The 22067-nt window shown below is 42.7% G+C and overlaps 2 protein-coding genes across 2 annotated transcripts; one reads left to right on the top strand and one right to left on the bottom strand.

Moving 5' to 3' along the window:
- Window positions 1-28: 28 nt before the first annotated feature.
- Window positions 29-15964, top strand: trpm5 (transient receptor potential cation channel, subfamily M, member 5). Its single transcript, XM_028401302.1, has 26 exons — window positions 29-78; window positions 1852-1919; window positions 2555-2711; window positions 2800-2980; window positions 3281-3447; window positions 3589-3766; window positions 4624-4688; window positions 5067-5252; window positions 5570-5669; window positions 5859-5977; window positions 6060-6407; window positions 7634-7777; window positions 10629-10752; window positions 10927-11072; window positions 11638-11750; window positions 11833-11934; window positions 12017-12275; window positions 13492-13610; window positions 13695-13827; window positions 13905-14079; window positions 14222-14390; window positions 14516-14694; window positions 14876-15008; window positions 15086-15158; window positions 15244-15334; window positions 15428-15964. The coding sequence occupies exons 1-26, from the start codon at window positions 58-60 to the stop codon at window positions 15571-15573; spliced, it is 3696 nt and encodes a 1231-aa protein (XP_028257103.1). The 5' UTR covers window positions 29-57; the 3' UTR covers window positions 15574-15964.
- Window positions 15624-22058, bottom strand: traf6 (TNF receptor-associated factor 6). The gene is made up of 8 exons (XM_028401303.1): window positions 21960-22058; window positions 20630-20955; window positions 20192-20342; window positions 19651-19809; window positions 19457-19528; window positions 19102-19179; window positions 18675-19019; window positions 15624-17730 (listed from the first exon to the last, which is right to left on the bottom strand). The coding sequence occupies exons 2-8, from the start codon at window positions 20953-20955 to the stop codon at window positions 17125-17127; spliced, it is 1737 nt and encodes a 578-aa protein (XP_028257104.1). The 5' UTR covers window positions 21960-22058; the 3' UTR covers window positions 15624-17124.
- Window positions 22059-22067: the final 9 nt, after the last annotated feature.

The raw sequence follows: 22067 nt of genomic DNA on the forward strand, positions 1-22067 counted from the left end.
GTTACCTGAGGCTTGTGGAAGGCAAAACCTCTCAGGAGAGGAAGGAACATTTCAGTCATGCAACAGGGAACACCTCTGGTGAGTACGGATGGGCTCATTTCAGCTACAGAATAGTGTAATGTTCTAAGATTTAACATGTGGAGAATGGAATTGTAAGCACAGATGTACCTACATTTGATCCATTTAATCAAGGCTTACACTATAACACATTTTTTGAGATAGTATCGGACCTCTCGTGGCTCGTGGTTAAGTGAATATTGAGTTCTGTAAATCAATACCAACTTCAGGGACCCAGGAGGCAATTTTGCTGCATCAGCTCCTCCTGTAGTGTTTTTATGACTCTCACAGAAGGTCTCGTACTGTAGCCACACATTGATCCAAAGATATTGGTGGCAACGTTTGACTGTAGAATGATTCAAAACAAACATGAAGATCACTGTATAATCAGTGATTGACAAGTTGCTGGCCTAAAGTGGACATTGATGTGTTGGAGCTCAGGCATCGTGTGAGTGGAAGGATGCATCCATCTCAGACCACCTGTCTTTCAAGCTGAGAAGGAGCTGTGTAGTGGACATTTTGACAGTGTTAGACTGCCCTGGACCACCTCATGGAGGTCTAAGATTTCTACATTAAAATGGCCCCATAGATCCTGGATTGTGTGTGTAACAGTAGGAAAAATAAAAGTTTTTATAAGAACTTTTCACCACCTCCTTTAAATATAAATGAGTGGCTGTGAGGCTTTATCCAAACTGTAGCAAAGTTCATTATGAGAGCCTTAAAGCTAGGTGTAAAGTGTGTTTGCACGGACTGGTGTGTGTTTCCTTCACATACACATGCACACGCCCGCACAGCTGGACGTCCTTTCTTTCTAACTTTGTATGCAAATCGTCCTGTTTGCATACCCATAGTCTTTTCCCTCCCCTTCCCAGACCTGTAGTCAAATAAAGGGCCTTCCGCAACAAGTTGCTCACAGACATTAAAGCGGATGGCTTGACACAAATTGACTCTGAGTCAGTCTTTGTGTTAAAATAATGTTTTTATTTTTTAATTCAAATTATACAGTGACTGTTTTTTGTCAATAGAATGTGCACTTCTCCGTTTTAATCATCTTTTACCAGCAGCTCAAGTGCCCATTCAAATGTGTCTGGCTGATAACAGTCGGTGTTTACTGAGGCAAACGGATAATCTTATCAATAATGAATGAGCTTCCGTTCTGAACTCGGTGTCATTTATTGCTGTGAAAAGAATCATTCGGAGGCAAACAGAACGAGGCTGCTTTCTTTGTAAAACAATCACCAGACACAGAAAAAAGTCATGATGTCAGAGGCTCATTTTCACACTCCAGACTGCTTAATAATCTCATAGACAGGGCTGTGCGAACAATTTAGGCAGTAGAAGTGAGGGATGGAAAATAAACAGGTTGTTTTAGCATTGAACACCATGCAAAGTGTAACCACAGTATAGCTTCCCTCCATACAGGTGCTGGTGGTGTCAGTTCTTCTGTGGGTTTAATCCGCCTCAGTTGCCTCCTCATGTAATCTCTGACTGCCTCTGATCTGACACCCTGCTTGATATAGTTTGTGATGGATAAGCATCTAAATATCTGAAGCACATTGCTTTCATTTCACTGAGCAGTTTGGGGTTCTGAGGTTCAGGTGGCCCAGTTTGCTTCATTTGATGTACGAGTGGCAGCTTTTGGTTCAAACGTTCAGGCAGGAAGCGCTTTGCATATGAGACGAGTATGGAAATTCGTCAAACTTTGCATTGACCACAAGTGCTTCTATCTATGAACCTTTCCAGAGTCGTAATGGATTTATAGGAAAACTTGACGAAATATTCATTTGTTTACAGGGGACGTTGCAGCCGCAGACACGCTGCCTGCGATGTGGGGACGTGCTGGAGTGGTCGGAGGAGCGCAGGTTTGTGTGCTCTGTTCTCTCCAGCTGTGCATTCATGGCAGCTGTCAGAAGGTTCTCACTGTGTCTGAAACACTGCAGTGCTGCTCAGCATCCATTAACCCATCAACAGATCAAGTGAAACATTTGCAAGCAATTGGATCAGGGGCAGTGATGAGAAGGGCCGCAAATGGAAGCAGTGTTACAGAAGGCAAACATTTGTACTGGACTAACAAGTCTTAAGTAATTCCAAGTACAGTGTCCTATTTAAATTATTCATGAGAGTCAGCTATTTCTCAGCTGTAGAACGAAATGCAGCCTATAATGTTTTATCCTAGAAAAACCATGGAAACCACAAAAAAGACGTTGATACTCTCTCTGCATTTTAACAAAACACTGCACAAAGGATGCAAGTATGAATTGTGTCCATTTACTGTATGCATCAAACTAAATATAGAGGTCAATATAGTAAACAAATGAAGAGATGGTGAAAACAGCTGCCATCCGCCTGTTACCATGGTAACCAAATATGGCAGAGAGAGATGGGACAAACTTTGACGTCTTGTTTGATGAGTTGTGAAAGAATCCGTAGTAGTTTTAATGGTCGAATCGTAGAGATGGATGGTGTGACTGATGCATTTCCTGTGTGTTTTTCTCAGTGTCCTGCTGGGCTGCTCCTGCTGCTCCACAGTGGACGAGACTCTGGAGAATGTAGCCAGAGGCCTGGCCAGCCGGATCAAGAAGGAGAAGAGTCACTGGGCAGCTGGAAGAGTGGGTGACATCGACTTCATCGGTGCCACTAAGACAAGAGGAAAGGTAGAATCAACAATTACACAACAAGGTTACACACTAAGACTTATTGAACGCTGACGTACATCCATCTGCTTTTTCTCACTTTGAGCAGTTTTTGAGGGTGCGCAGCAACACCGATCCAGTGCTGATCTACCAGATGCTGACGGAGGAGTGGGGCCTGGCTTCTCCACACCTGGTGGTGGCGCTGGTGGGAGGAGATGAGCTGGCTCAGATGAAGCCCTGGCTCAGGGACACTCTGAGGAAAGGGCTGGTGAAGGCTGCACAGAGCACAGGTGATGATGAAAGGGCAAAACTGGCCTTGGATTTTGAATCAAGGGGATGAATTCTCTGTTGCCCTCTACTGGCTGTTAGGAGAAACAATACACATGTATAATCCTTTGGATTTATATGTAACATTGATGTGTTTTTTTATGGTTTTCTATGAATTAGTTTCTTTAAAATGCATCATTGTTTGCACAGCATTCTTCTGACCACATGGTCAAACATCTCCTTTTCACTACTCAACTACAGGAAAAATATACACTCCACATACATACAACGGTCTCTCTCTCTCTCTCCTTATCACTCTCCAGGGGCATGGATTTTGACTAATGGCCTTCGGTTTGGCATCACCAAGCACTTGGGCCAGGCGGTGCGAGATCATTCCCTGGCCAGCACCTCCTCTAAAGTTCGTGTAGTGGCCATTGGCATCGCACCTTGGAACATGATCCACAACCGAGAGGCGCTGCTCACTGCCAAGGTTTCTGTCCAGTCACAGACAATACAGGGCCAATATAACAACAGCTAAATATGTGTACATGTTTCACATCATTGTGTTCCTGCTGGCCCTCTCTCCATCTCTCTCTCTCTCTCTCTGGGTACATGTATTTATTGTGTACAGGTGGACGAGCCTGCAGCGTACAAGCCGCAGGACTTGCCTCATGGCTCGGTGTATTCCCTGGACAGCCACCACTCTCACTTTGTGCTTGTGGAGGAGGATCCCACCAGACCAGGAGCCACCAGTGAAATGAGAGTGAAGCTACTCAAACACATCTCGCTTCAGCGCACAGGATATGGAGGTAAATGTCACCTCTACCTGCTTAAAGCTACAGTACAGAATTATTTTACTTTAGTGAGAATAGCTACATGAACTCCAGATGAATTAATGTCATTCGATTTCCACAGGTATGCTGCAAAATTCACAAAGATTTACCCTGTTGTTGCATAGCTATATCTTTGTAACCTGTACGACATTTAGCAAAGACTAAGACTAGCAGCACTCTACTTAAATAAAAGTTAAGGTCTTCCCTTTTACTTTTACCTTTACAAACTGCTATAGATGTACTTAAATTTTAAATAAGTATAAGAATTCTTTGTGACAAATGGTAGCTTTCATGATGTTGAATTATAGATGCATTATGCATTATTTCACTCAGGGGCTGTACAGAGTGCATGCTTTATATATCTTATCTTAAAAGCGGCTTCATATGTTAGGACCTTCTCATGAGGCTTTCTATAAAATTATGAACAAAACCCGCAGCTGTATTATTGTTTATGACAACAGGAAGTACTTGATTTTTGAGTAATCCAACTGTTTGTGCTTCCTACTACTCTATTATTCATATGTTTCCTAAGGACTATATCCACCATTGTATGCACCCATCATGCTGGTTGCCACTAGGAAATGATTTGAGAGATAATTAACAGGAAATAGGAAAAATAAAGTGATGCTTCTGTATTTTTTTCTCTTCTATATGCTATTAAGCTGTTCAGTTTTATCTACAGAGGAAAAACATCAGGCGTAATTGCGCACAGCTTAACACATGGAACCATACAAATATATAATTTGTTTTTTTTAAACAGTGAGAAGATGTTTCTCTATTCACACAATACAACACTCTGATATGCAAACAACATTACTCTGTGACGCTTACAGGCACAGGAAGCTTTGAGATCCCTGTTCTGTGTCTCCTGGTCCACGGGGAACCCAGGATCCTCAAGGTATGTTTTGTTTCTTTATGCTCGAGAACTTTGAAGATGTGACCGCAGAGAGACCTTCTGAAAGGCAGATTGGGTTTGTCATTTCAATGTGCACAATCTGACTTTGAACAGGCTTGAGAATTAGGCTCTGAGTCAAGTTTTGATCGTGCCACCGCCTGCAGCTTCAGGCCGAACACAGTCTGAGAGGCAAATTTTCTGTTTTTTTTGCAAAACTAATCTCTTCAACCAAAAATCCTGTCAAAGTCACAAAATTTATTTGCATAAATAGAGCCGTAACTGAGGAGATTAGAGACGACAGCTTTCATTGATCAATATAATTCTTTGTTGATGTAGTTGAGAAGTTGAGAATTCATGTGAACACTGTGTCCCTCCCTGCAGAGGATGTATAAAGGCATTGGCAATTCGACACCATGGCTGATCCTAGCAGGCTCCGGAGGAGTGGCTGACATCCTTGTCACGCTGATGAATAGGGGCTGCTGGGATACAGACAGCGTTCATGAGCTGCTGCTGGACACCTTTCCAAATGCCCACCACAGCACAGACATCAGTAACTGGGTCAAGCTGGTGAGAGCGATGTGCACAGCGTGCAGGCAGACACACACACACACACAAACATAGATATGCACATCACAAGACCTGAACATTGCCAAAAAAAAAATGGGGGCACACTGGGAGAGATTGTGAGGGAAGGAAATGGACCATTTTCATGTTATCTTCAAAATGTGTATGTTATGACCTAATTAAGGACACAAACAAGGAGGGCAAGACACCAATAATGTAACATTGGTTTTATTTTCAAGTTGACATACACAGACAAAGTGGTGTATGTGTGGAAATCAGTCATTCCTTCACACACATTGGGTTTTTTGTCTGTCAATCAGATCCAGAAGATACTCGATCATGGGCATCTGCTTACCGTGCATGACCCTGAACAGGAGAGCTCCGAGCTGGATACGGTCATTCTGAAAGCTCTTGTCAAGGGTAAAGTACATCTTGTGAGAGATATGGTCAAGAAAGATGCAATTTTCTACGGCTGCAGAATTACGGGTTTTCTGACTTGACAGCTACGATGAGAGCGAGAGAGAGAGAGCCTTGACATTTTGAGCACTTCTTAGGTTGTGAACCCGGTGACATTTTATATATATGTGTGTGTGTGTCTGTGTTTGTCAGCATGCAAGAGTCAAAGTCAGGAAGCCCAAGATTTCCTGGATGAATTAAAACTGGCTGTGGCCTGGAACAGAGTAGATATCGCCAAGAGTGACATCTTTAATGGAGATGTAGAGTGGAAGGTGAGACAAACAAATGCATTCTGTGTGCACTGTGCGTGAATGACCTACTGAAACAATCATGTCTTGTTATTTATTTTTTCAGGCGTGTGACCTCGAAGAAGTAATGATGGATGCCCTGATCAATGACAAACCAGACTTTGTGCGCCTCTTTGTGGACAACGGTGTAAACCTCGGTGAGTTCCTCACCTACGGTCGCCTACAGGAGCTCTACTGGTCCGTGTCGGAGAAGAGCCTCTTTCACAATCTGCTCCTGAAAAAATATGAGGAGAAGCAGATTCTGCTGGGAGCTGCCAGGACAGCCGGTCCACCTGTGCACCATCCTCCCGAGCAAGGCGACAGGAAACCCCGCTTCACCCTGTATGAGGTCGCCAAAGTGCTGAAAGACTTTCTCCATGACTCCTGTAAAGGCTTTTACCAAAAGATTCCCACAGTGAGTGAAATATTCTGCGTCACAACTTCAACCTAATGATACAGGAATAAGCAATAAGATTAAGACTACCTTTATTAGTCCCACAAAGGGGAAATTGCATGTAATACTTGCAGCTGATGAGTTAAGTTCCACCTGATTCCTTTTGGCTCAACACTTTTCAGTGTTTTAAGTGAAGTTTTTCCATTTTACTGCTCTCAGACTGTTTCATTTCAATCAAAGATGCAATAAATTAGATTAGGTGACTCTAATGAAAGCTTTGAAGGAGTTTGCTGCAGATCCTCATAAAAGTGTGTAGAATGATTCCTATACAACAAACAATAGGGTGCTGCATCCCCAAACTCATAAACGCATTAGCATTTTAGCATTTCCAGTTCCCTCTTGCTGAAGTTATTGTTTTTTTATTGTGTTTCTCTTTTGATGCTTGAAATAAGATTGCCTATACAAAATGCACTAAGGATTTTCTTGTATTTGTCTTTAATATAGCAGTTGCTAACAAGTGGCTAATTTAGAACGACAGAGGCTGGAAACAAACAGGTCAAGTGTGGCATGGATAGTGGGGGTAAAGCCATGTGACTGGGGTTTACTTTAAGTGGTCATATGTAGGCTTTCATTTGTGAATATTCTCTCTTTGGACATGCATCATAAACGTTTGCTTATCACAGAGCTTATTTTCTGCCATAGGCCAGCTTCCTGTTTAGCCTACATAAACTACATCAACCCTGCTGCACTCTATGGACACTTGGCCGCTCATCTAGAGGGCCAAAGTTGCATTGCAATGTGTTCTGTGGCTTTGCATGCTGACTTTAATAGAACATACACCTCGGTTGTATAATGGTGCTATTTCTTAATTTGATTTTTTTTTTTTATAGTTCTCTCGGACCCTTTAAACCCACATTATTATTCTGACTACAAAGTGTGAAGTAATCCTGCCCTCCTTTTACAAGAGCCATGTCTCTCTTTTCACTTTCTGCAGAGAGAGAGAAAAAAAATTCCCCCCACTCTGTGGAATATATTTTATTCTCATCTCAAAGAAGAACACGACCAAAATCAAATAGTTTCTTGGCCAAAGGTTTAAAACGCTACATATTCTGGTTGTCAGACTCAAGTACCTCCTTAGCGGAGACAGTAATTGCTTTTGGAGAAATGACTCATCTAAGCGTTCTGCAGCTACCCATCCATTTACTGTACATATTTAATACATTTATTGTACTCTCTGTGTGCTCCAGGAGAAGCCAGCAAAGGGCCGACTGTTCCACAGCCAGAAGAACCTGGCTGAGTTAGAGGAGCGCTGTGAACATCCTTGGCGGGATCTTTTCCTCTGGGCTGTCCTACAGAACCGGCAGCAGATGGCTAACTACTTCTGGGCCATGGTCAGTCTTGTCAGCTTCTTTAGTCAGTTGAGCTCCAGCTCGTACTCTCTCTGTGGTTCAATCAATAAGAACCTAAATGTGCCTAGCATGGGAAAAATCTCCCCAAACCCAGCTGAAGTGAGCTGAATTAAACCGTCATAGTTTGTATTCTGGATTCAGTGTGACAAGAGTGATGTGATGGGCTGCTGCAGTGCAGGTGTAGGTCAGTCCTGCCATATGAAAATGTCACTCTAGATAAAAGAGTCCTGCAAACTGCATATTTATCAAGAGCTGGAGGTGAACTAAAAAGCTATCTTATCTCTGAGAACGTTATTCAAATGAAGGTCATGCTGCGAGCTGAGGCAGTCAACTAGAGGACAGATAGTGCAGGCATATTTCCAAACTCCTGATGAAGTTAACAAGAAATACATCCTGACATGGGATTGATGCTCTATAAATAGTTTAAATGACACCAATCATTGATAATTGCTCTTGTTTTCAGAGCATTTATATTTCCCTTATTGCCCTTCTCTGAACCAAAGCAACCAATTACTGTAATCGCACAAAGCAGCCACCCTTATGCACTCCTTTCCTGTGTCTTATTTCAAACATTATGTGAAATTATGGTAATTGTATTCAGTGTGTGTGCATTCTTCCCCTCTGCGAATGGTTTAAACAGCCAGACTCCGGCCTGGATATCTGCGTTCATAATGATTGTTTGAATGATCTCTCAGGATGACCTCACAATCATCCTTGCAGGCTCGCTTACAGGTCCACATATTTACTGTACATACGTGAACCCAGGAGCCACACTATACACTTAAAAATCAATAATCCTTTGAATAAAGGGGGAATGAGGTCCTGACAGTGTCACCTGTAATGTATTGGGTGTTATGGATCCCTCTGCTGCTCCCTCATTTACATATTTATGTAGTTTTATGCAGTAGATTTATCCATCAACAACACATTACAACATGCCAATGTAATACCTTCAGAATATATTCTAATAGTGAGCCGTGCTTGTCGATTTGCATGTACAAAAGTACAATTATTAACCAGTTATGTGAAGGTAATGCTGCTCGAACCCTGTGTTGCATCTATAAACTATGCAAAGCTTCATGCAGGATATTTTGCACAGTCAGTTCAACTCTGTGTGATTATGCAAAAAGTATTTTGGGGAAAATTGAAAATGAGCCTTCATGAAGTCACCTGCAACCCAGACAGAGCTTAGACAAATCACCACACAGGAGACAGGACACTTGTGATGTGATCGTGACAGATGGAGTAATAGCACAAAGGTACATGCCACAGAGCAGCTGGGTGTCTCCCAGGAACATACTCACGACAAAATGACAAAGGTGTCAGCCCACTGAAACACTAAGTCTTAAGGCCTGATGGGTAGAAGATTTGACCCAACAAGCTGAAGGACACTTTTCAGGTGGATCGAGAGAGATATCTCTATTTCTAACTATGACCACTACTTCCAACAAGAGGTGGTGGGAAAACGCAGAGTCTCTGACTGGCTTGTGTGCAGTCACAGGTGTCTACTATACAGAGACATCTGAGACTACTAGGGGAGAAAATCCAGAGTGTAAAGCTAACAAGAGGAAGGTTCTTCAGTCCACGAGTCCTCAATGGTGATGGTTGCATAGAACTAAAGTTTGAGCTCCACGACAGCTGGATGTAACTTCTATCTCAGGTTCAAAAAAATATTATAAAAGGCTGTATACACCTATGTGTGGGACAAGGCCCAATTTGAGTCCCTGAAAGAAGCTAGCAGCATTGTGAACTCCAAATACAGGCAAAGAGGTGGAGCGCAGATAGTTGGGAAAGCCAGCAGCCCATGCTATGTGTCGCTCAAGGGAGTTTCACCTATAACTATGCAAAATTTAGTCTTGATATGAAAATGGGCAAGCTTCATAAAATAGTGTGGTGGCGCCGGATGGCTGCTGCTTGGAGGCGTACTTCTATCGTAATTTCACTGTGTATTAGTATGTCTGTACTTGTGACACATACACATGTACACATGTCTATTCTATTGTGTTCTATTCTAAAAACACCCTCCAGTGTGCAGTTGTCACAAATATGGAACCTATCAACAAAGAAATGAATTTGAATTTGTACAAGAGTGTAAACATGTTAATTTCTATTCTAAAGTTGGATATTTTAACATGGAGATCTGTGGGAATTGACTCTCTTCTGGAGTCGACCCCAGAGGGAATGGAAGGAACTGCAGATTTTCACACTTGACACATTTTCTCAGCCCTGGAGGTTGCTGCTTGGTTATTAATCACTTCTTGTATTTTAGTTATCAGGGAGTTCAAAGGACGAGGAATCTCCCTGGCTTGTTGAAACAGATCAACATTTAACACTGAAAATTCATGCACACAGAATAAAATCCAATAATGATCAAAAGCTGCCTGCAAGGCCAAAAAACAAGTGTGTGGGCATAAAGCTAGAACTAAACATGTAAGACACTTCAGTTAATGTGAACAGTACATGTGGAAATCACACAGTTACCCCACAGTGCACAGCGGCAGCAAAGGAGAATCTTTTTAGGTTTTTATGTGCTGAAATATGTCGATCTTCATCTGCAGCATATAGGCAGGCAGGGTACTGTTGCATTTCATTCTGCAGACCTTCACTGTCTTCTACCGAATGACATCTGTCTTCATTTACTGTTGGGGAAACTACAAAACCATTCATTTTTGCAGTTTATTAAAAGCATCAAGCTGGATCTTCCAGAACTGTATATACTCCAGCCAGCTGCACACAGCACAGAGATTCAAAAAGATGAAACTCTCTAAAATTCCTAAGCTAGTTCCTTCTTTCAAACCCATTTCTTGGATGCAGTTTTCCTTTAATCCTTCAGGGCCCTGAGGCAGTTGCGGCAGCGCTGGCGGGTTGTAAGATTCTGAAGGAGATGGCACGGCTGGAATCTGAGGCAGAGTCTGCGCGTAGTATGAAAGAGGCCAAGTATGAACAGTTCGCCCTTGGTGAGTACGCAAACTGTGTGATGACAAGAGCTGACAATGTGGTCAGAAAAAAAAAGTAAAGGTCAAAATGAGGCACCCACAAAATCAACAGCATGGGAATAAAATATGAATCTGAAAGTCTTCAAATGTGGCCTGGCAGTTGACTCTGTGTGCCTCCTGTTCTTATTGCCGCAGATGTCTTTGGAGAGTGTTATTCCAACAGTGAAGACAGGGCTTATGCTTTGTTAGTGAGGAGAACACACTGCTGGAGCAAATCTACAGTCCTGAACTTAGCAACAGAAGCAGATGCCAAATCCTTCTTCGCCCACGATGGAGTTCAGGTAACAAGGACTCATATCCATATGCTCATTTGGCTCCAATGTCCTTTATCATGTTCCGAAACATTTAACTTTACTGTGAATTTGACAAAGAGGCTATTTTGCTGCTTTCTGTGCTGAACTACTGTGCTTTTTTCATACTCCATTCAGTGCACAATTTTGCCAAAATGTCCCTCTAGCAGACGTCCTTGTCGTTACAAAGTCATCACTGAAAGTCAATTGGTATTCAGTTAGCACGCAGAGGAGTAATATTTTATTTAAAGCACAGAGTTGGAATAATATAGCCTTTCTAATAGGAAACTGTTAATTATGATTCAGCACAGAGGATGTGTTGCTATGGGTGGACAGGCCCATGGCTAAGCATCAGGTGGCCTCGTCCCAAACAGCAATCAGTCACAGGGAAAGGCTTGAGATGTAAGATGTGCTCTCTGTCATGTAGCTGTGGTAACTCATGCATATGTTTCTTCTGTCAATCTCAGAACAGTAAGGTCAGAAATATCCAAAGACCTCTGATGCCCCCTTGTGGGGAACTTCATTGTGAACTAATGATACATTTTTTTTGCTGCAGGCTCTCCTCACAAAGATTTGGTGGGGTGCCATGACAACAGATACAGCCATCTCCAAACTTGTGGTGTCTTTCTTCTGTCCACCGCTTATCTGGACTAACCTTATAAAGTTCAGGTAAGTTTTCAGTCTCATGATCATCACTGCATGTGCTGCTTGTGGTGTTGCATTCGCTGAGACTCTCATGTGTGTTTCTTAGCGATGAGGAACTTGATAACCGTACCGGCAACGACCAATTTGTGGAGCCGGACAGTCTGGACACAGAAAAGGCCTTACTGTTAACTGATGACGATGACCCTTTGTGAGTTTGATATCAAACTGTGTTTGCAAAATGACCCTTGTTATATTTTGAGTCGGGTGTGAGCTTGTGTGTTGTCTCCCAGGGACTCTTCAGCTGAAGGTCCAGCAGCTCAGAGCTGCGCCTCTGTCTGGTGGCGTTTCCTTCTCCGCCGCTGGCGTCGCTTCTGGAGCGCTCCTGTCACCGTGTTTCTGGGCAACGTCATCATGTACTTTGCCTTCCTCTGCCTCTTCACCTACGTGCTTCTTTTAGACTTCCAACCACCTCCACCCTTTGGCCCCGGAGTTCCAGAGATAATGCTCTACTTTTGGGTCTTCACCTTGGTGCTGGAGGAACTAAGACAGGTGACTGTCAAAACCGCCCGGCCTCCTTTCTAGTTATGTCTCAAGTTTTCAAACACAGTTCACTGCAAAGTTCTCACATCATTAATTTGTGACTCTTATGTTAAGAATCCACATCTCAGTGTGACACCTTTTTTTGGAAGCAGTGGCATTTTTATTAGACGTGTTACAGCGCACAGCCCCGACAAGTCAGACACATCTGAGTAGGAGGTGATGTGAATCGCTACAGTGAGCTGATTCTCTCTGGGGTTTTCAAGATTCATGAGCCTTTCACCTCTCTGCCTGACTCCCTCCCAGCGTGCCAGGTCAGACAAGCATGATCCCTTATTGCACTGATCCCTTTGAGCCTTCCTCCCCTGGGCACAAAAGCCCCAGATGAGACAGGCCTTCACTGCTGTTCCCTCTGCTTGCGTTTTCAATGCAGTGCATCTCAGACAGTCTGAGCTGAACACAGAGCTGTGGCACAGGTTTTTCCAAAAAAAGAACCACACTGCTACAGGCATTTCTGGCATGCTACCAAGCCCAGAGGGGCCCTGTGTGCCTTCAAAGGGATGGCTCTGGGGTGCAAGCGGCTCCCTAAAGGAAGAGGATGCTGCAAGGGCCCACATTATGATACTCATCAAAGAACAAGGTTATACATTTACCTATGAATTCCGGATCTATGAGAAGTGATCGATGAACTCTGATTGACCAAGGCTGGAAGTCAATAACTTTTCGTATATTTCTGTTTGCATCAGAGGATGCATATTTTTCCATAATTGTAGACAACACGTATTTAACTTGTCTGGAATGTCTGAATGTCTTATGTAGTGGACACTGCAAGCTTGATTTGTTAGTTAAAAGTACTGTGAAGCACCAGAGCTTGCATGCACATCTGTCGCTGTGTGAAAGCAGCATACTGCTCTCAGCATGTTGTCAGAGCACCAGTGCTATCGAGGGACCAGGCCCTGGATCTTAATGCACTTTAAAGTCACCCTTTTCATGCCAGAGGAGGCAGCTCAGCCTTACACTCTTCACTGTGCTGAGAGTTTGGGACATTGCAGGTGGCTCTAAAGCAGCAGGGCCGTGTACCTGCCGGCTCCCTTTTGGCCCCAGCAGGTGTGTCTGAATACAGATTCAGTGAATGACCTGGCAGGAGACAAAAAGGACAGCCGATAATATTTCCAATAAAATACATTTTTTTGTATCTTAAGTAATGCATGATCTCCTTTTATGACAGAGCTTCTTCACTGATGAAGAGATGAACATCCTGAAGAAGTTTAAACTCTATGTGGAGGACAACTGGAACAAGTGTGACATGGTTGCCATCTCACTTTTTGTTGTTGGGGTTTCATGCAGGTAAATACCACAAAAAAAAATAAAAAATAAAGACCAGAAACAGGGGCGCAGAGGACATAGGGAGCATTCTCTTTGTCTTTGCAGGATGGTGAACGACACCTATGAGGCAGGAAGGACGGTCCTGGCTATAGATTTCATGGTGTTCACTCTCCGCCTGATTCACATCTTTGCCATTCATAAGCAGCTCGGCCCCAAGATCATCATCGTAGAAAGAATGGTGACCGAAAACTATATTCTCACAGTACTCTGAAACCATGTTTTTTTGGACATGTATGAAATATGTTTGTTTTACAGATGAAGGATGTTTTCTTCTTCCTCTTCTTCCTGAGTGTGTGGCTCATCGCATACGGAGTCGCCACGCAAGCTCTGCTCCACCCCAATGACCCAAGGATCGACTGGGTGTTTCGCAGAGCCTTGTACCGCCCCTACCTGCACATTTTTGGCCAGATCCCCTTGGACGAAATAGATGGTAGATTAAAATAATTACACATTTCAATATTTAAGATGTGTCCAAGTGTTGTTTTAATCATACATTCTGCCTCCTGGGATGTCTCTCTCTGTTGGCATAAATGCTGTGTTTTGTTTTTTATCTTTCATTCAATGGAGTGCAGCTGCTCGCATGCCTGAAATGAACTGCACCAATGACTCAGAGGAGATTATCTCGGGCCTACGGCCACCATGTCCCAACGTTTATGCCAACTGGCTGGTTATTCTGCTGCTGGTCATCTTCCTTCTTGTCACCAACGTCCTGCTGCTCAACCTCCTCATTGCCATGTTCAGGTCAGGGGGGGCCAGGAATCCAGAAGGCCGTCAATATGTTCGTCTGTCTGATGAATGAGGCTGAGTGGCAAGTGGGTTTGTTTTGTGAATTATGTTTGTTTGTGTTTTTTTTTTACTATCAACAGCTACACGTTCCAGGTCGTGCAGGGCAACACAGACATCTTTTGGAAGTTCCAGAGATATAATCTAATAGTGGAATACCACAGCCGTCCAGCTCTGGCTCCACCCTTCATCATCATCAGCCACCTCTCTCAGCTCCTCCTCAGCATGGTCAAACGGCCGGAGTCCAAGCAGGAGCATCTTGGTATTTGGAACTATTCTTCATTTTAAAGCATATATTAAAACATTTTCTTGTGGTTTATCTGGCTAATTTAGAATGAACTGAAATACACTGTGCTTATCGCTGTCCCTCACCTCCATGGAAATTGCCTATAAGCTAAACTGGTTACTGGGCTGCCTCCTTATGTGCGGGTGTGTGTTGGCAGAGAGGGAGCTGCCTGCAGGACTGGACCAGAGGCTAATAACATGGGAGACAGTGCAGAAAGAGAACTACTTGGCTAAACTGGAGCGTCAGCACTGGGAGAGCAGTGAGGAGAGACTCAAGAGTACCTCATCAAAGTAAGAAAAAAAAATATGAAAAATAGATCTCATGTGTTAAAAATGTTTATTTAAAATAATATTTATTTTTCATTAAGGGTTCAAAGCTTGCTGAAGATTGTTGGTGGATTTAAAGACCAGGAGAAACGACTGGTGTCCATGGAAGCTCAGGTAGAGTGACCTCAAAAATTCAAATCTTTCTATGCATGTGATCTAATTTAGTTTGCATATTCTTCTCATATTTCTTCTTTTATAGGTCAGATACTGTGGAGAGGTGCTGTCCTGGATGGCGGAGTGCTTCGCTCAGAGCACCCTCAAATGTGGGAAAGATGCTCCAAGACCTCCGAGTGAGTCAAAAAAAAAATAAAACAGGAAAGATTTATGTGCTTACACTGCTGCACGGATTTCTAAGTTAATATTAATATGGCATGAATTTTCAGTGTCTCTAACAGGCTACAAGGCAGGTTATGCCACGGATACACCTCAGAGTCCATCAGAGAAGGAAGTCAAACAGGAAGACGGAGACGGCAGACCGGGTCACCCAGGATATGGAGCCGGCAAAAAGTTTCCCTACATTGATGAATGAAAGTTGATGACACAAATTTTCCTCAAAATGTATGAAATCCAATACCGCAGTTGCGTTTTAGAGCACTTTGTTTATATTTAAAGCTATTTTATTCATTAGTAATAAATCACAAGCTAAAAACAACCAATTAAGTGATGAGCAACTGTGCATACAGTGTAATATTGTTTAGATTATCATGTTACAGTTGCATCACAAAACTGCAATATAGATGAAAAAACAAAAAACAAACAATCTGTTTGTTCCATCGTGTGGAACAGACTGAACAGGTATCACACTGATCGACACTAAACTGAGGTGTTAACATTGTGAAGTTACAATATTTGTCTGCGATCATATAGCCAAATGTGCACAGCAAATGGAAGCAGCCGCCAAAAAAATACAAAATACAAAATCTCGACATGAAGGAAAAAATGACAAAAGGCACCATAAATTCTGCCAAAAGCATCACAGTGACAATTCTGCATAGTTACAGTATAATGTATCCAGCAAATGGAAGTGGAACACTAAACCAGGAAAGCAACATTTCTTATTCCTCACAATGACATTTCTTAAAAGATACCCTGTGGAGTTTGTGTGTAAACACAGTAATGTTTGCTGTGAATTTTGAAAACTGTTTTGAATATATTCAAATGTTTCCAGTAGTCTTCTTTCTTCACCTTTTGCTAAGGTTACTGTCATGTTGCCTCCTGCAAAATGTCTGGTGTAATACAGTGAAACCGAGGGCAGGCTTGTGTCTGTGCTTGGATCGCTGCCACGTTTACCAGTTAACAACTTGTGTGTTACAAAACAGTGCCTTACTCATTCTTGTTTCTTCTTCTCAGGCACACATAAGAGGAAAAAGCTGCAGGATTTTTACATTTTTGGTGTCATTGTGCTTTGAATCCTTGTCTTACAGAATAATAAAATTTTGTGGCACATCCAACATTTTTCTCTTTTTATTTGTGATTCACTACAAGTAAATGGCTTCACAGCGCAATGACGTTCTTTTCACCTGTTCACCTTGATTCTTTATGTAGTTTGTATGTGTTGCTAATTTACATCTTCTACAGACGTTGAGCTTATCATTGCATGATTGTGTGCGTTCTTGTGTGTGTGCCAGAAGAGGAAGAAGAAGATGAAAAAACGATAATGGAATTATTTATATCAACTGTCACTACTGCTGAAAAACTCCTCAGGGTATTCTTAACATTCAGTGTTGTCTCCAACAACCACAACAAGAGAACTAGTCCTGTAGTGATATACAGTCCGGTGAGGTTGAGCTGATTAAACACCAACTAATTATACATGTTTATGAACATGCTCTGTACCATGTGTGTGAGTACATACTACTTCAAAATGAATTCAAAGCACTGTGTTGTATATTTAAAACAAATGTCACATTGATACTTTTTACACTGAAAACTAATAAATACTACAGAGCAACGTGGTTTCCAGAAGTTAAATGATTGTGATTTTCCTCCTCCTGATCTCCATCACTTAGCAATACTGTGGCACTGGATGATGAACTGTACATGATAAGTTTAAGAGGATCCCAAAGAAAACAGTTTGGCTTTACTCTTTAGAAACTGATGCCTCAGGTCCTCTAGGTTGTACCGTAGGTCCCTCACGCTGAGACATACTGTCAAAGCGTGGTGTGACCTCACAGCGGATAAGCAGAGTATCATCTTTAATAAAAGCTCTCTGAGTCAGGTGATGCAGGTGCATAAAGGTGACGTACCCGAATCCTTTGGGGTTGCGCTGAATGGTGGGCTTCTGGAAGGCCTGCAGGTCAGGCTTAGTCTCCATGATCTCCGTGTGATGCTGACCCTCGGGCCCCTGGTCTAGGATGGCAAGCCGGATGGTCCCTTGAAACGGCCAGGTCAGATGTGCGTCAAAGGCACCTTGCATGGTGTGGACAAAGAGGGAGATGTAGTTGGAGCAGCGTTGAACATTGGGGGTCTGCAGGTGTAAGCGCAGGCACAGCTTGTAGCCCGGACGGCCCGTGTAGAAGCCGGGGCTGTGCTCAACCACAGGCATGCCTGCCTCTTGGTTTCGCAGGTGGGTGGAGAAGGTTTTGATGCGCCAGATGAAGATGCCATGGCAGTGCTGGGCCTCCAGCTCCTTCACAGTTTCTTCCAGCGTTGACACCCTACGCCTGAGCTCTGCAAGCTGGCCTGCCTGTGGAAGAAATGGGACAACATTTACACAAGATGATGTTAAAAGTACCAACTAGCTGAGAAAAAAGATGCTGCCAACAACAGTGCACATCTTGCCTCAGTTGAACTTTAGAAAATTGTAGCACTGTGTGTCATGCGTAAATGAGGTATGGTATGTTGGTCTGCACATTTTTACAAAGGTAGGGTAGGAGATTTTGAAAACTCAGTGAGAGTCAGCCAGATTTTAAAAGTAAACACACGCCCCTTTCTCTCGGAGCTCACCCCGAAGCCACGCCTCCCAATCACATGGAAGACGAGTCTGTGACTTCGGCCATCATGCACGTACCTCTCTGGTGCACGCAGAGCAGGAAGAGAGTGACAACCAGCCAATACTCCGCGCAGGGTCCACCCGGAGGATTGGCTGATGTTTTTAGTGTTTTATAGCTTCCACAGATGATTCATATTCTTCGTTTTAATGCGAAACTGCCGAACTAATCGGTTGCTATCGGATTGTACAGAGAAGTTACACTAATTTAACAAAAAGTGCATCAGAATGAAATCTCCTACCCGACCTTTAATAATGATCATTAGTAATCCCTCCAGTAAGACAAAAGTTCACAAGAGCTCTGAGGAGGCTGATAGTTTTCTTATATATGTCAAGAACACTCCAGAAACTTTGGGGGTTTTCCCATCTGGTCTCAGGAAAGACAGTGACTTTTGTAGCAGCTGGAATCTTTAGAAGTGGACTTTTGTTACCCAGTTTGCTAACACAATATAAGACTACTCTGCATAGTATCTGTCAGTTTCAATGTGTTTATTTACTTTCATTTTTGGTTTTATTGGTAGCTGAAGTTTCGGGGAATCCTGGTGACCTCTGGTCTAGTTCAAGAGTCAAACATCACAACATGATATAGGCTATTTGACGGTACATCTTAGTAGTAGTTTGATACACTCAACATCCCTTACTTGTGTGTCTTTTAAGATGATGAGCTCACGCAGCTGGTGATCCTGCTTTACCAGCCGTCCATCCATTTCTCTGAGCCTCTGCATCTCTTCACTTGACTGATTTGAAGCACAGTTGCCGCTGCCGCTTACGGGTCCTCGTGGACCGCTACAGGCCGGTAAAGATGCAGCACCTCCTGCTGCTCCTGCAGCAGCTACTTGATCCTCAGAGGAAACAGAAGGCCCTGCCATCCACAGGGATTTGGGTGTGGTGCCATTCAGGCTAAGGCCACGCAAAAACTCTGCCATGTAGCGCATATGCATCTGGGTGAACTCCTGCATGTGCTGAGCCAGGTTGTGGCGCTGCATCTGAAGAGACAAAGCAGTTCTGAGGAAATTCTCTTTTCAACCGTGCATAGGATTTACAGAAGAAGCCTGTGTGATCACTTACCCTCTCTTTACATCCAAAGATGCTAAAGTTACAGGCAACTGGTGCTTTTGGACAATCTGTATCATAATGAGATTCCATCTAGAAAACAAAAATCAGCATCTTAGCTCCTATACGTATTTATTTAAATCGTGTTTTGGACAAGCTTATCAAGTCAGTCACGACTGTATAGCAGAGGCCAACTGTAATGGGGGAACCTGAACACATTTCCTGTTTCAGACAGACAGTGCATGCCCACCTTGACTGTAATAAGGTGTGGAATGGTTCCCCATTGTGTAAAATAATAGAGAAGTTCAGTTTGACCTACATTATCTAGAATGAGAAACGCTGTGCTGCTGTTTTCACAGCAGGTGCTCACCTGGTCTCTGATGAGATCCATCTCACAGTACTCACACTTCACACTCGCAAAGGGGCACTGCTGCTGATGAAGCTGAGGGAGCAACAAAAGCTAGATTACGAGGAGACTAATCCTCACTGATACCCAACAGAGCCATGGAACTTTGCTATGAGAATAAATAAAGTATAGCAGTTACATAAGTGAGTCGGCAGTACCTCTCTCTCCTCATAAACAAAGGTTGCCACACAATCTGGACACGACATAGGTCTTCTTTGGCACTCAACGATCTTGTGCTCCTCCAGGTGGCTCTTTCTCACAGACTGCTGGCACTGCGGGCAAGGCGCAGTGGCAAACTGACACTGGTCCAAATGATTCTGGAAGGAAAACAACATATTGAAACAATGAAGTTAATTAAATTCTGTAGCAGGAAACTGATGGTTCATATAACAATTTCATCCACACAACAACAAAAAATGCAGTTCTTGATATATTACACTCTTTTCCTCCCCCCAAGGCAAAACAATACAACCCACAGAAAATGGATATTATTTTTTAAGGATTATTTCAGCATGTGCATGTCTGTCACACAAACCTGAACTGACTGGCTGTTGAATATGAGAACAGTGAATATAATAAGAGCCAATGAAGCCATAAAGAGCGAAGTCAGAATTCAAGGTAAGCTGTTAACTATCAATCAACTAACAATTCAGCCCCCCTGGCCTGTTATCTTTCTGGTTGAGCAGCATTTAGAATCACCTCTAAGTTTCGCAGCTCCATTTTGTAAGTACATCCAGAGTTCGGACAGCGAACAGTCAGCGATAGAATCTCCCTTTTGGCAAAGTTATCAGGAAACAGTTGGTCTTCAGACAGCACTTCATTGTCAACAGGGCACCTCTGTCCTGTGTCCCTGTTGGTGCAAAAGAAGGCAAAAGAAGGAAAAAAATCATTTATATTATTTATACTGAGCATTAAGATGAATAGTGTTTACATGCTGCTTTATATTTGAGCAGGATAAAAACTAGTAGTGACAGTAAAACGTTATGTTATTTAGACACAGAGAACATTTATGTTTAAATTATAAAAGGTAGTCAGTAATAAAGAGTATCAGTCCTTCAGAATGCAGCATGTCAACAATTACCTAATAAACTAGAGTTAGTGTTCTGTGTTATCTAGAGAGCTACACAACAAGCATACCGAATGGACTTTTCAATGCAGCTCTTGCAGAAGCGGTGACCGCAGCGTGTTTGAATAGCATTCCTCAAAGCCATAAGGCAGATAGGACACTCATATTTCCTCTCTAGGGGTGGGTCAAACTCCACATCATAGCCCTGGAGGAGGGCGGCTGGCTGAAGACTTGGGGAATTACTGCTGATGAAGGTACCAGGGCTCTCTGAAGGGCTTAGAAGGTATTCCCGTTCCTTTTCCTGCATTGCTAAGGCACAGCTTGACGCGCCTCCACCAGTAGCTCCATTGTAGCTGTCCTCCTCCAAACTCCCCTTATTGCTTTCATAGCAAGCCATCTGTGGAGGGTAGAAAAGGCATTACCGGTACACTGTGAATACATACGGTTTTACTGAGAAATTCTCAAGTAGGACTTTCAGTTTCCTCCCTCCTTTTAAAAAGATAAGAAGCAAATGATAACAGCTAATAACTATCTGGTTTACAGTGTGAGTGCTTGAGTGATTTATCACACCGTTATGTTCATGGCTAATAGGTCTGGAGTCTTTTAACGATTCAAAAAAACCCATCATAACTCCCTCAGAGCCTGGTGTGATGACTCAAAGGTTTTTTACTGCAATGACAAATAAATGCTGAAAGTTTCCCAAACAAGATCCATAAAGCAGCTGTTTCAGCTCAGACTATTTTCTTATTCAGTTCTGTTTTTACACTTAAAGGTCTTACTGCTGGATTAGTCTTATGTGTCACTGGACAGATTATGATGTTTCTGATTTGTTTCTGTTTCATTAGAGGGCATCAAAAGCTAACACCTGCCAATATTAGTTTTAGTCTAAGCACATTTCTCTGATCCATGATAAATAAATATGTAAAATACACAGCTTAAAATGAAAAATAACAAATCAGTGCAGTTATAACGTAATATCTGCATGTAGCTGTGCACTTTGAGATATATTGATTGACATTATTATAACATTTTACAGCGTTCATTTTACTAGCTTACTAGTAATGTAAAATACTCCCTGTCATTGAATCGCAGGGCTCGATGTTTGGCTTCACGTGTTATATTCACTAATAATAACATGTGTATTAACTTTCTGTCACAAATGATTTTGTATCAGCTTCGTTATAACAGGCTAACTCCCCTCGTATGTTGTCACTTGATGCAACAGTCATGCCCCTGGATGCGGAACTGTAATACACAAAACTTACTCAAAAGCCGTCAAATGAAATAAACTGGCCAAATCAAGAGACAAGATAACACGCGTCCTTATTAAAAACAGAACTATTAGCGTACAGACTGTGTCTTTGTTAGTAAAACTCTGATATTATCTTGTTGCGTACCCACCTTTGGCTTGAAAACGTCTAGAAATTTTCGTTTCTTCAGATTTCCTGTTTTTTTTCTTCAACGTCATCAGAGTCAGTCTGGTGGGATTCGGGCTCATTGTGGGCGGCA

This window comes from Parambassis ranga, chromosome 3, assembly GCF_900634625.1.
Source record: "Parambassis ranga chromosome 3, fParRan2.1, whole genome shotgun sequence".
Classification (NCBI taxonomy): Eukaryota; Metazoa; Chordata; class Actinopteri; family Ambassidae; genus Parambassis; species Parambassis ranga.